At 37.0% G+C, this 13,096-nt stretch overlaps 3 protein-coding genes across 10 annotated transcripts; 1 reads left to right on the forward strand and 2 right to left on the reverse strand.

The window, feature by feature from the left end:
* Window positions 1–1,541: 1,541 nt before the first annotated feature.
* Window positions 1,542–3,006, reverse strand: LOC140796048 (thioredoxin H1-like). The gene is made up of 3 exons (XM_073148886.1): window positions 2,840–3,006; window positions 1,979–2,101; window positions 1,542–1,877 (listed from the first exon to the last, which is right to left on the reverse strand). The coding sequence occupies exons 1-3, from the start codon at window positions 2,924–2,926 to the stop codon at window positions 1,743–1,745; spliced, it is 345 nt and encodes a 114-aa protein (XP_073004987.1). The 5' UTR covers window positions 2,927–3,006; the 3' UTR covers window positions 1,542–1,742.
* Window positions 3,007–4,784: 1,778 nt separating this feature from the next.
* Window positions 4,785–7,070, forward strand: LOC140796045 (protein RTE1-HOMOLOG-like). Its single transcript, XM_073148884.1, has 3 exons — window positions 4,785–4,959; window positions 5,905–6,205; window positions 6,638–7,070. The coding sequence occupies exons 2-3, from the start codon at window positions 5,924–5,926 to the stop codon at window positions 7,016–7,018; spliced, it is 663 nt and encodes a 220-aa protein (XP_073004985.1). The 5' UTR covers window positions 4,785–4,959; window positions 5,905–5,923; the 3' UTR covers window positions 7,019–7,070.
* Window positions 7,071–7,760: 690 nt separating this feature from the next.
* Window positions 7,761–11,672, reverse strand: LOC140797067 (chromatin remodeling protein EBS-like). Of its 8 annotated transcripts, none has more exons than XR_012110578.1 (5): window positions 11,484–11,656; window positions 10,880–11,225; window positions 10,415–10,483; window positions 9,143–9,292; window positions 7,761–8,138 (listed from the first exon to the last, which is right to left on the reverse strand). XR_012110578.1 is itself a non-coding variant. In XM_073150354.1 (5 exons), the coding sequence occupies exons 1-5, from the start codon at window positions 11,554–11,556 to the stop codon at window positions 8,130–8,132; spliced, it is 633 nt and encodes a 210-aa protein (XP_073006455.1). In that variant the 5' UTR covers window positions 11,557–11,672; the 3' UTR covers window positions 7,761–8,129. The 8 variants fall into 8 exon arrangements, 2 of the variants coding, with proteins under 2 accessions (XP_073006455.1, XP_073006454.1); XR_012110573.1 differs by having other exon boundaries at window positions 7,761–8,111; window positions 9,143–9,278; window positions 10,415–10,598; XR_012110574.1 differs by having other exon boundaries at window positions 9,143–9,278; window positions 10,415–10,598.
* Between the last annotated feature and the right edge of the window lie 1,424 nt (window positions 11,673–13,096).

Here is a 13,096-nt window from a genome sequence, read left to right on the forward strand (position 1 = left end):
AAAATTGGGAAGTTAGGTACACGTAATTAAATCTTCTTAACTAATATACTCTTTTTCTTACGTAATGTGGTTTTGAAACCGGTACCGGATATGAAAACTGACTATTATAGCTGTTGGATTAAGATTTTAATTTTTAAAGGTGCATTGAAGTATTTGCCTAAAGGAATTCTTAAACACATAACCATAAGTTCTTAGGTCTCCCGACTAATTCGAATCAGGTTAATCTAAGTTCCACTCAAGTTATATGAGTTATAAACGAATTATCGAATAATACAAATTATTTAAATTATAAATATATTTATTTGAATTATAAATATTTATTTTGTTATTTAGATGATAAATAAATTAAGATAATAAACGCAAATATAATTTGTTTAATAGATTAATGACACCAAACTCAAACTTATTTAAAAGCTGAATTATTGGACCAAATAATTGAGCCGAGTCAACTTTTACCATCTCTGATCCAAATGATCATCAGAGAATCTCTTTGGGAAGAAGAGTTGCCCATTTAAGATTGCTTAAGCCTGTGTTAGGACCTAGATGCTGGAGATTCCAACATTAAGGTGCAAGTTATGTCACCAGAACTTTATTTAAGCATCTTTTGCAATTTGTCCCAGCTTCCTTTGGTCATAAAGAACATGACCAAATTGTGCCATGTAATACAAGTACACATGGACTTCATTGGCCGGGCTGTCCACTTCTATGTGTTATGCTGGTAATTTAACACGAGAAAGAGAAAAAAAGATTGATCAATCCAGAATTGATTATGTGAATGAGTGCTCAAATTTGACAGATTCTCCGTGAATAAAGCTCATCACAAAAAGGAGGAAAGTGATATTCTCCTCTTTCTAGCCAACATTGATTGTATACATATAGCCGTCGAATCGCGATCGAAACTATAGGCATATAAACTCAATGCCTTAATTTTCTATGTCGTAATGCTTATTATTGTAACCAAGTGAACGACTTGTGTTAAAAGCTGTTGATTTATTCCCCTTCTATGCATCATACCATGTTTAAAGATTGAATAAAATCTACGCCCACACACTCTATCTTAAAAGAAAGTATATAAAGAATAGAATTAACAAAGTTTTCATTTTTTTTTCTTAAAAATACTGCTGCGTTGCTTTATATGAATATTAGTTTTACCATTTATCCGGAAGGACTTACTATCTCAAGAATGTAAATATACTAGTGATATATTGCTTCAAATCCATGCAGTTATGTATCATGTAGGGGTGAGCTCTGATCAAGCTGCAGGAGTGCATGAGGTCATTTCAATATAAAGTCTGAGCCTATTCAAGCTTAAATTGACTCAATTTCGAGCTGCGCTTGATCGAGCCCGGGCAAACTTGAGCTGAGGCTCCATCATTTTTGACAGCCCTAGTTAGCTATAGTGAAAATAATAACAATCAACAAAGTAGAGAGGATTAACCTCTCGTCTTTCCAAACTTCAACCATGCTTCTTTCAGCACAAGAACAGCCAACAACATTTACACTGCATTCTTATAGAACAAGACGGAAGAAGGCAGATGGGATAAGATAAATGGGCATGGGCAACTTTATTTATATATAGCACAATATATCCATTCACAGAACAGTATCAACACTCCTATCCATGTCTTGAAACCATCCATATATGAAGATTTCACACAACAGAGTTCAGAGTTCATAATCCTGAATCACCCAGTACATATATAAATATATCATGCCTAATTATTCAAGCACACAAGGAGACTTCACTTGGACATGTGCATCTCAATCTTCCTCTGCAATTCCACCTTCTGAGCGCCGACAGTCCTGTCGATGATAGTCCCTTCCTTCACGAACACAAAGGTCGGCATCGCTTCCACTGCCCAATCTTGTGCAACAGTCTGTCATTTGATGAAACTTGTTAGTGAATTAGTACAGTTGATGACAACTACAACTACAGCATAGACGCGTTTTATAAAAGATATGAGTTAATATAACCTACCCTTAGCTCATCAACATCCACCTTCAGGAATACGACACCAGGGTACTTCTTAGCAAACTCAGCGAAAATTGGGGCGATCATGCGGCAAGGCCCACACCATGAAGCAGTGAAGTCAACCACCACCTATACCAGCAAATATAACAATCTTATCTTAGTCATTAGAATAAGGTCAGTAATATATCAAGTAGGAGATGTTATAGCAAGTCAACTCACAATTTACCACAATTAGAGAAGGATGATTTGTATATTTCTATATTCTAACAAAAGCAAGATTAGATTTGTTGGTAAGTACGTAACCACATTAATGATTTTAAAAAGCTTTATCAGAGAGGTCCCTATGATTTTTTATTGGTATGGAAGAATTTGCTATATTATACAACTGCTGCATAAGGACCAATACGCAATTGACACCTAATTTTTTTTGCCATAGACCACTGAAATATCTACGATAAAAACTCAAACAGAAGGCTGTAATTCTAAAAGGTTACAAGTCAAAATTAGATTTTTGCCCCTTGAAAATTGATTGAAATCATGGCATGTCCAATTATTAGCAGACCACGAAGATACGAACCTAATTACCATATAAGTAATAAAAAATTAAGAGGCAAAATACACCAATGAACAAAACTTTATTCCCAACACAGACAAAATGGAAGAAAAAAAAAACCGACGAACAAAATTACGCATGACCCATCAACGATTACAACATCAGGAACATAATCGACCATATAATTCCGCAAATGCAACACAAAAAAGCATCAATCGTGAAACAAATGGTGATGGTGAGCAACAGGAGCTTCAAACAAGAACAAGACGAAGGAGAAGGATTTGGGAGAAGAGGAAAAGAAAAGAACATTTTACCAGTTTCTTAGATTCGTTTGCATGTTCGAGATACCGTGTCCATTCCTCCACCTTGTGGCATCCGATCACGACTCCCTCCTCCGCCATCTCTCGCTCTCTCTCTCTACGGCCGAATCTGAAATGCTCGTAGTTATCAAAAGAGGTCACAAATGCTTGATGCCATCTCCACCGAGGACCGCCTCAAATTTATAGATGACCATCATGGTTGAAATTACTATATTGCCCACCTTCTTCTGATTGTGTCTATACTGGAGATTGCAGGAACTTGTTGCAAACGGAAACTTGGCAGTAGAATAGATTGACTGCAGAAAGTTCCTGCAGGCAATCGCATGACTTTCTCATTGTATATATTCTAATATTCGATTCCTTAGCTATGAATAAATCGATAAAAAAGTTGGTTGTTTGCGTCATCAGTTATGTACACCATTATGTTTTTTAAAGTTAAAGAATAAGTCGTCAATAATTTTTTTTAATACTTTGTAATTTTGTTTCATAAAAAAGAAATAAAATTATGACACAACTTTAGAAAGTTACAAAAATATCAATCTGTGTCCATGTAAATTTATTATGAATAAATTGTTTTGACATTGCAGCTTAATTTGACTTGACAAAATTTAATGGCTATATAGTGTCCTTATATCAAGCGAGGATTGACCCTATATCCTTTAGAATGTTATATGATTAAAAAATTAAAAAATTATTTAATTTTTTTTAATATAAGCCCTCGAGTAAAATTTTTTGAAAAATTAGGCCCTCAACTCCTCCATAGGGATGTCAAAATAAAGTGGCTCGGTTGAAGCTCGAGCTCGGCTGAAGCTGAGCTAAGCGGAGCCGAGCTTGAGCCTGTGCCTCTATTTAAGGCTTAAAATTAATATCGAGTCGAGTCTAAGCTAGAGTCGGAGCAAGCTTGGTATATATACCGAGCACTATTCACATAAACCCTATCCCTAATTTCTAAATCTTTTCACGCGCTCACCTTCGAGTCCCCCTCAAATCGTCGCCTTGTCGTCCTCCTTTCCATCGTCGACAAGCTTCCTCCTCGTCCTTTGCCGTCGACAAGCCTCATCGTCCTCCTCCTCCACTATTGGCGAGCCTCCTCCGCCGCCATAGTGGTGGCGTTACAAAGCTTTCGCTCTTCGAAGCTCACCTAAGAACCCAACATTGACCATATGGCACCTTCGATAGCTAAGGCTTGGTCTTACACATCAAACCCCGACGTCACTCCACCGTCTTGGCGGCATAGGTGGAGATTGTGGCCAATTCGCCACATTGGTGTTAGCGTCGAGTGCCATGGAGAAGACTCCATCGAGTATTCGCTGCTTGCTGTCAATTCGAGCTAAGATGAAGTCCTCGACACCTTCCTTCTCATACTCGTCGTTGATTTAAGGCATTCTCGAAAAGAAGAGACTAGATTAGCTGAAGGTGTAGTGGAAAATGTTGAGGAAACACTGATGTCGATCCTGACAATGGAGAAGGAGAAGAGATCGACAAGGCAATGTTCTCAGCGACGATGAGGGCAAAGAGGCGATCTCTAAGTCAAAGGCAGTTTGAATTTTTAGTTTTGTAATTTAGCTTTGTTAGCTTAATTAGCTAGCTTGACCGCTTGAATAGTGCTAAATTAAAAATTGAAATCGGTGTGAGGCTTTTTTATTTGTTAATTTGATATTATTTTTAGTATTAGAGTTGTATTATTGTAATATTTAATGGTTAAAATTTAAAATTTCTAGCTTTAGTAAAGTTTTATTTAGTTTAACTATTAAAGTTTAATTCAGCTTGAATAGTCCTTAGCTTAGCTGGCTTGATCCAGCTCGGTTTGAGTATGGCTCGATAATAAGCTCGACTCGATCTGGCTCAGTTGAGCGAGCCGAGCCTGAGCTGGAGCCGGCTCGCTCAGGCCCGGCTCTTTTACACCCCTACCGAAGTCCTCCAGCAGTCAATCCGAAGAAAGGTGTTAGATTCATTTTTTTTCCTTTCCAAATGAGAGTGCATAGTTTTGCGGTTTCGGTGGTCAAACGAATAAATCCATCTCTCGCTCGAAGTCGACGGGTGAATCCGGTGAAGTCGATCTCTTCGATCGTAGTCAGCTACCAGAAATCCGCGCTATTATCGCTAATCTAGAGGTACTGGGGAATGGATTACATATAATCTTACCAATCTGTGTAATTTTGATACTTACCTTGCAATACTCATCAAACTGTTTTAGATCGCTCGGTTACTTGATCCATGAAAGGGGTTTTAGAAATTTCGGATCTCTTACTGCACGAATAATTAGATTCTACTTCTTGGACGAGAGTTTCTCTTTCTCTTAACCTAGATCTGCTAATTTCTGTGTTTATTTGTTCCTTTAGGTTAGGTTTCCTTAAAGTTGAGAATTTTGATCCATAAGCTAGTTTAAACCCGAATTTTTACTGATTCCCACGCCTGGAAGGTTTTTATTTTGGTGATACTAGCGTTGCTGATAATATTTATTCTGAATTTAGCGGTACTAGCTAAATGTTGAACAATGAGAAATACAAGAAAAGAAACCTGTACAGTGATATAGATGGCGTTTTAAAGCATTCTCTAGGACCTTCAACTAGACAAATTCATTGTTTTCATCATAAATGATTACAAGATTACATCTAAAACGACTCAAAGATATTTGGTCCTTTCTGCTTGGAAGGTTGATATTAAGGTGTTACTTGAAGTCATCAGCTTTAAATTCTGACTGCAAGCTTCCTTCAACAAAATTTATGCCTTTAAATCCTCATGCAGAATAGAATCTTTATCTATTGTCTTCTTATGCTTACTCTTTTTTGATATTCACAATGTGGTTGTGTTATGATAAACTTTTTCTCTTTATTGTTGATATACTACTAAATTTCAATCATATATCCCTTCAAGGTCTATAAAAGTCATCAGTGTAGCCTAAAGTTTGTGGCTGTTAGATTTCAAACATTTCCTTTTCAGAGTAAGCACCACGCTGCAAGTGGCTACTTAGATTCTTAAATTCATTTTTCTGATGTGTGCTCTCTTGTTTTATTACAATAAGACATACACTAACATTCATAGTCATTGTATTGCAGTAGCTACACTTTATAGAAAATGCAGCTGGAGGCTCTTGAGTCAGAGGCAGTCTTTGAGAGTGACATGATGCCAACACGGGACTTTCAGCTTAGGCCGATTGATCCAAGGAGAGCTCGGTTTCCTTGTTGCATAGTCTGGACACCTTTGCCTGTCATCTCTTGGTTGATTCCTTTCATCGGCCACATAGGAATCTGCAGGGAAGATGGAGTGATTTTGGACTTTGCTGGGCCCAATTTTGTGTCTGTTGATCACTTTGCTTTTGGAGCAGTTGCTCGATACATACAGATCAGCAGAGAAGAGGTTTACAAGTTTTCCCATACTTTATGTTTGTTATTCATAACTAGAACCTAGTTGAACATTTGTTAAGGGCCTTGATTCCATTTGGCGAAATCCTTGAGGCATGTGTCTTGTGGAATATTCATGGATCCTCTCCAGCACAGTGTTAAGGCACACACTTCCTAGTTCCTACCACCAAGAACCCACATACATGGGAGCCTTATCACATAGATGCCATTTTCAGTTGAATTTACTATGGCAGCCAAGTTATTTTCTGAGCACCAATTCTTGGAAAGTAACTGGGACCATAAATTCTCTCTCGAAAGAAAAGGATTAGAAATTCTTGCACTAGCAATTCTCTTGAACATGGCATTTCTGTTTGCTACTTCATGTATTAAACGTCAAAATTTCAAGTCTTCCAGAAATTTGACTTGGAGATTGCTCTATTTCCTGCAGTTCTGTAAGCTGATTGAACCAGAGGGAAGCATGCCATGGGATGAAGCACTCAGAAAAGGCACCCAGGAGTTTCAGCACAGGTCCTACAACCTCTTTACATGCAATTGCCACTCTTTTGTAGCAAATAACATGAACAGATTGTCTTACGGTGGCTATGATACATGGAATGTGGTCAATTTGGCTGCTTTGATGTTCTTGCGAGGTAGCTGGGTCAGCAAAGCATCATTTGTCAAGTCATTTTTGCCATTCTTTGTTGTGCTCTGTTTTGGTCTTTATTTTGGTGGCTCAAGCTTTTTAATAGGCCTGTTTGCTTTCGCATTTGCGCTAATTGGTTGGTTCCTTGTTGGGACCTACTGTATCAAGAATCTTATCCTCTTGTAATTTTTTAAACTGAAATAGCAAGAATTTTCTGGACTGATTGTGAACATGCTCATTACAGTTGTTTGTCTATGTTGCTTGATAGTTAAACAACTTACATTTTAACATGGTATCAGGCTATCAGCACCAATTTTTCTACAGAGCATGAGTTCAACCGTTTCAAGTCACTGATAGTTTGAACTTATCCCTGAGGATGAGTTTGATCCTCCTGGTGATATTTGATCCAAGAAATATGTTGATCTAGAAAACTCATTAGGTAATTTGCAGAAGAAAACCAGAAGGTTTTTGAATTCATACCATCGCCTAGTTTTTGTTTCACTTCACAGATAAACTCGAACCCTTTGGACTATCTACTGAATCCATACATACAGCAATGATTCTGCAAACTAAATATCAATTTTGATTTTTCGTGCAAATGACCCTAACCCATTTGGTCAGGAAGAGAGCAAAACCTTCATATTTATGTGGTTCCAGAGATCAAGCATCCTGGACTACCATTGTGTGAGAGAACTATTGGATTTATCAATAACACAGATCAAAGCAATGTGTGTGCGTACAAATCTGATTAGAAAGTATATTTCGTTCCACTTCCAGATTTCCTTTTCTATGTGATTAGCAATCATCAACATATTACATAGTGTGTAATTAATTATTAGTTGAAAATTTTAATTCAAAAGCTGGCAAATTATATACACCTTTTGAATTGCAATTTATGAACAACAGAGAAGACAGAAGACAGAAGACAGAAGACGGAATAACTCTAGCCAAACTGAAACATCTGCAAAGATATCATCGCTGGTTTTAAATACAATACATACACCAAAACAGTGATATCCTCAAAGTACATACATTCTTTGACAATACCCTAGATGATGTATGCATAGATGAGATTAGCATGTAGCTACTCTTTTCTCACTTCCAACTTCAGACAACGGCAAGTAACTATGTTATGTAAACAAAAGACTATCCAGTCACACATTAAGTCCTGTTACAAATGACCATTTACAGACCTGGCAATGACAGAAAACAATGTACAACCTGACGAAGCTACATAAAAGCATCCGAGGCGTCACCTTCTGCGTCGTTTTGGTTCTACCTGTACACCATAAAAGCTTCAAATTTCCTGTAATTTGAATGGAGTATCTGCACCTCAGCTAGTTATGCAAGGTGGCAAATATAAGAGATATAGATGGAAAAAAAAATACAACATTGTTTATTGCTATGGCACAGCATATTAAGTGAAAGGGAAATATGCTCACCAGATAGAGCACTTGACAACGTATAGAACAAAAGAACTTTTCATAGACTACCATCAGATCGGGGAAATTTTATCTTATGAATGCAAAAATCTATTCCCATATGAATTATGTTACACTCCTAAACCATATTCTTTATTTGCTGAGATTTCAAATCTTATCAACCCATCAGACATCACACAACGATTTCCAGCCAAGGGTCAATGTTAAATACATCCATGGTGCAGTAAAAATGTACTACATACTTAGTTTTGATACTAGCCCTATATTAAAGGTCAAACCACAATGAAGTAATGACCATGCTTTGCTTGTCAAAACTATCCTGGTACCTATTGAGCTTTTTTGTAGACAAACAATTGGCATCTTCCATGTGCAAAGAATGTCGTGCCACAGACACAGTCCCTGCCAGCTATATTGCAAGAACAACAAGCCATACTTACCTCTCCTTTGTTGCTGACCTCTGCCTGTCTCCTACTCTGCTTTCGCTTCCACCTCCAAGCACACAAAACCAAACCAAACCCAAATGGGAATGAGAAATAAGTTACCATCTGCCAAAGCAAATTGTAACTTATATCTCATGATCCGATTTGGGATCCACTACGGGAATAAGCAGATCCTAACCAAACAAAATCCTAACTTATATCTAATACATGATCTGAAAGGCTTCTTCCTCGTACAAGTCCTAAAACCTTGGTTTTAGGGGGTGCCACCAGCACCCCCATGCCCCCTATTCTATTGTGCAGACTTGACACCAACATGCTTTATTGATATATGTGAGAGCTGAAAGATGATCATCATATTCATTTACTAACAAAATTTGAATGAAAACATATAAGTTAACTAATGAGATACCACTGCACCATAAATGTACCTTTTTCTCTGATTGTCGTGAAGCATTGGGAGAATCTTCAGTCTTTTTTCCATTCTCAGTGGAACAGGTTTCACAGAAAAAGTGTTCAAGTTTCTTTGCTTTTTCAACTGTCATACCTATACAAGAAGGATGGTACCTGGAAGGTAAAGGCTACAACAATGTTTTAAAGATTCAATATGGTGTACTCAATGAAACAAACAAAATCAACACTATATTCCCACCCATCCTTGGATAAGATAAAACTACTACATCATAAGGAATATATTGAATTATCAGGAAACAATTCTTTTCCTTGAAAAAAACACAGATTTGGAAGGGACAGGTTAGTAGTAGTCATGAAAAGGAAAGCATAATGAACAAACGGAGTACTATTAATACTATAGAAATAGAAACATAAATCTGGTTATTCTTCTTCCTAAAGTATCAAGCATTACTTAGAAAAAGATGCATTCCTTGTTACAGTAGTCAAGGAGAAACCACAAACATTGTAAAGCTCAGGACCAAGGAGACATATGTACGTATCCAAAGCTTCAAGCCTTCTCTAAAGGATCTTTCCATGGTAAAGTGGAAACTGGAAAGCCATCCAAGAGGCATCCAAATACATGTAGATAACATCAGGTCCTGTCTTACAAGCCAATCCTACCTCTAACAGCTTTCAGAAATTAAGACCTTTCAATAACCAAGAATTACTAAACATTTGTAAGAGGTGGGAGTGGGATAACTTGGATTCTGATGGCAACAAGTCATGGAAAATGATTAAAACCATTTCCAAACATCTGGTTCAGTTCTGAAAAAATTATAACCAACCTGTAAGTAAAATAGGATCTCTAGAAATCAATCTCAGTTAAAATTTAAAAAGTAGAAAATAGGCAGTAGAAAAGAAACCCATTTCTAAATATTCCCTGTCCATCTCAAATCAAGTTCACAGAACTCCAATATGATCTCTCTATTATCATGTACACTTATGTGAAAAAAGATAATTTGAACTAATATCAACATAATGAACCCCCTAGCTAAATAGATGCCATTTAATTCAAATCTACATATAGAAAGAAGGATTTTACAATGTTAACTGCAGTCCTTGGATAAACATTTCTTCCAAACCCTCTTAACACACAATCAAAATGTTCATGAAATGCAAATATGATTAAATTCAATATGTTTTAACAGAATAACCTGAACCCAGAAAGGTATTCCGTATTTTAAAAAGTAAAAAAATGGACAACCTATAAAGTAGTCAAGGAAGTCAAACTAAGTATTACTGCAACTCACCAGTCTGAGCACTCCTCACATTGAATCATCAGGTCATCAGGATTGTAAGGCATCTCACACTTGCAAAACCTGCCACATATATTTCGAAAAAGCAAGATAACTCGGGAAAATCCAAATAGACAACACAACCAACCAACCTACAGTCCTAGATAAGACTGGACAACGTTTTCTATGACATGGTTTGCTGAAAAAAAAAATCATAATACTGAGTTAGCAAGTGCAAGCACATCTCACAAATAGCTATTGCACCTCGAAATGTATAATCGTGCAAACCTCAAGAAAAAAAAATGGTAGTTTGCATATACACGAGGATATTAAGCATGCAAAATCATATCACACGCTAGCAGAAAAAGTTCAAATACTAGAGACCTACAGCGGATAATATTCAAATCTAGCTATAACCGTGACCACACAATCTCCCAGTCTGCAATTTTAAATTCCAAATAGCAGAAGACGAATTCTTACACAGCGATTCGATCAGGGACGAAGCTCCCAGTTGCCGACTTGTACTCAAAGCGGCAAAAGAAATCCTCATTACCTACATCTTCTAGCTTGGTGTACTTTTTGAAGGTATGCACAAAGCACTTGCCCTCGATGGTGTCGGCGCTCTGCACATCATAATGATCGGACAGGAACACCTCTTTAGCTCCATGGAACTGCCGTCGCCCCCCGATCGACTCCTCTGGCCGGTAGTACCATCGGACTCGAACCCTCACGTTCGATTTCCGCGCTCCTGCCTCGATGTTCTCAACTTTAGCCACATAAGGGAGCTTCGACGAGTCCGGCGGCCGCATCAGCACACAATCTCCAGCTGTAGCCAAAAGAATCGCACGTCTAAATTAGGGTTTTCTCATCCAAACCGATCCCGCGATTGAATTGAGTAGAATTCCCACCAGAAAACGAGATTAGATGACCAAAGTCGTTTCTTCTATCGTACCCAAGGTTCGAGCGCAGATTTAACAATGACAGAAACGGGCAAATTGGATCAAAAGAATCCAATTTATAAATTGTTTTTGGATTTATACAGCTTTTTTCGATGCATAAAAAGATCAAAAGAAGACGAGCTTACGCTTGACTACTTTGTTGGTTCCTTTGATAGTATAAGAATCGAGGATTCGTTTCGGGGGACGCGATTTTGCCATGAGTGAGATGAAAAGGCGTCGGGAATCGCACGACGGGCAAGACGAAGACGAAGACGGTAAAAGAGAGAAGGAAAAAAAAAATTATTTCGAAAAATTTAAGGAGAAGGATGTGGGTTAATTGAAATAGTATTGAATTTTTTATTTATTTATGGGGGGAATTGCATCTGCCGTTTGATGTGCACAGTAGAGTGCATCCTGTCCGTCCATCGGAGATGGTTAAGTTGTGAACTATCGCGTTACATACGGAACGTCGAATGTCCCTACGTAGTGCTTTATGCTTACGCTGTAGGGGGGGGGGGGGATCGCGGAGTAGTCTAGAAATTTCCCGCGCATAAATCAGCTTGATGGGGCGATGTGGACCGTCGGATTGGAAGTCCTTTTGTGATGGGAGTGAATCGTCGATTGCAGGAATTTCCTGCAGTCTTCTCCTTTTCAAACTATTTGGAAACAAAATATCCAGGTAGGATAATAAACATAAAATACAGGATGTTATTCGTTAATTTTTCCTAAATATGAATTTACCTTCAAGTTTATGGCTGATGTGGATGGAAAACGTGAGTTTTTTTTTTCATCCAAAATATAAGGTTTTAAGTTTATGCCGATTACTTGGATCAAATAATATCCCAGAAATTCAGGATTCTAAATGTAAATATCTTTATTTTTAGTAAATTTTCATTTAAACACTTTATATTTATGTGAATTTTCGGATCCAATAATATAGCGAAAATACAGCGTGCTAAATGTAAATATCTTTAGTTATGATGAAGTCTTTAATTAACGCCCTATTATGGATAAGTGTATTTTCACTTTGAATAATATTGCATAAATACAGGGAGGTGCATGCGAATTTCTTTCATTTCCGTAAGATTTTCGTTTTAAGACCCTAAATTTATGTCAAGTTCCAAACAATTTTGCTTTACTACAGGGTGCTAAATGTAAATGTTTCAAACCCTTTATTTATGTGAATTTTCGGATCATAATATTTAGCAAAACTCAGGGTGCTAAATGTAAAATCTTTAGTTTTGGTGAATCGTTTATTACCCTAAATGTTTATGTGAATTTTTTTTAATCATATAATATAGCAAAATTCAGGTTGCTAAATATAAATATCTTAAGTTCGGCGATATTTAACACCGTATTTTTATGTGAATTCGGATCATTTAATATCGCAGAAATACAGGGTGTTATTCGCAAAAGTCTTCAGTTTTGGTGAAGTTTTTATTTAAACACCCTATATTTATGTAAATTTTGGTGAAATTCAGGGTGCTAGTCGTAAATAGCTATAGTTTCTGTGAAAGTTTTAATTAACACCCTATACTTATGTGAATTATCGGTTCCAATAATATCGCGGAAATTAAGGGTTCTAAATATTGATGAAATTCAGAGTGCTAACTGTAAATATCTTTAGTTTCGCTGAAATTTTTAGTTAACACCCTGTACTTATGTGAATTATCGGTTCAAATAATATCGAGGAAAGTAAGGGTTCTAAATGTAAACATCATTAAGTTTTTTACAAAATTTTTATTTAACACCCTATATT

This window comes from Typha latifolia, chromosome 10, assembly GCF_019914945.1.
Source record: "Typha latifolia isolate L0001 chromosome 10, TyphaL0001v2, whole genome shotgun sequence".
In the NCBI taxonomy this organism is placed as follows: domain Eukaryota; kingdom Viridiplantae; phylum Streptophyta; class Magnoliopsida; order Poales; family Typhaceae; genus Typha; species Typha latifolia.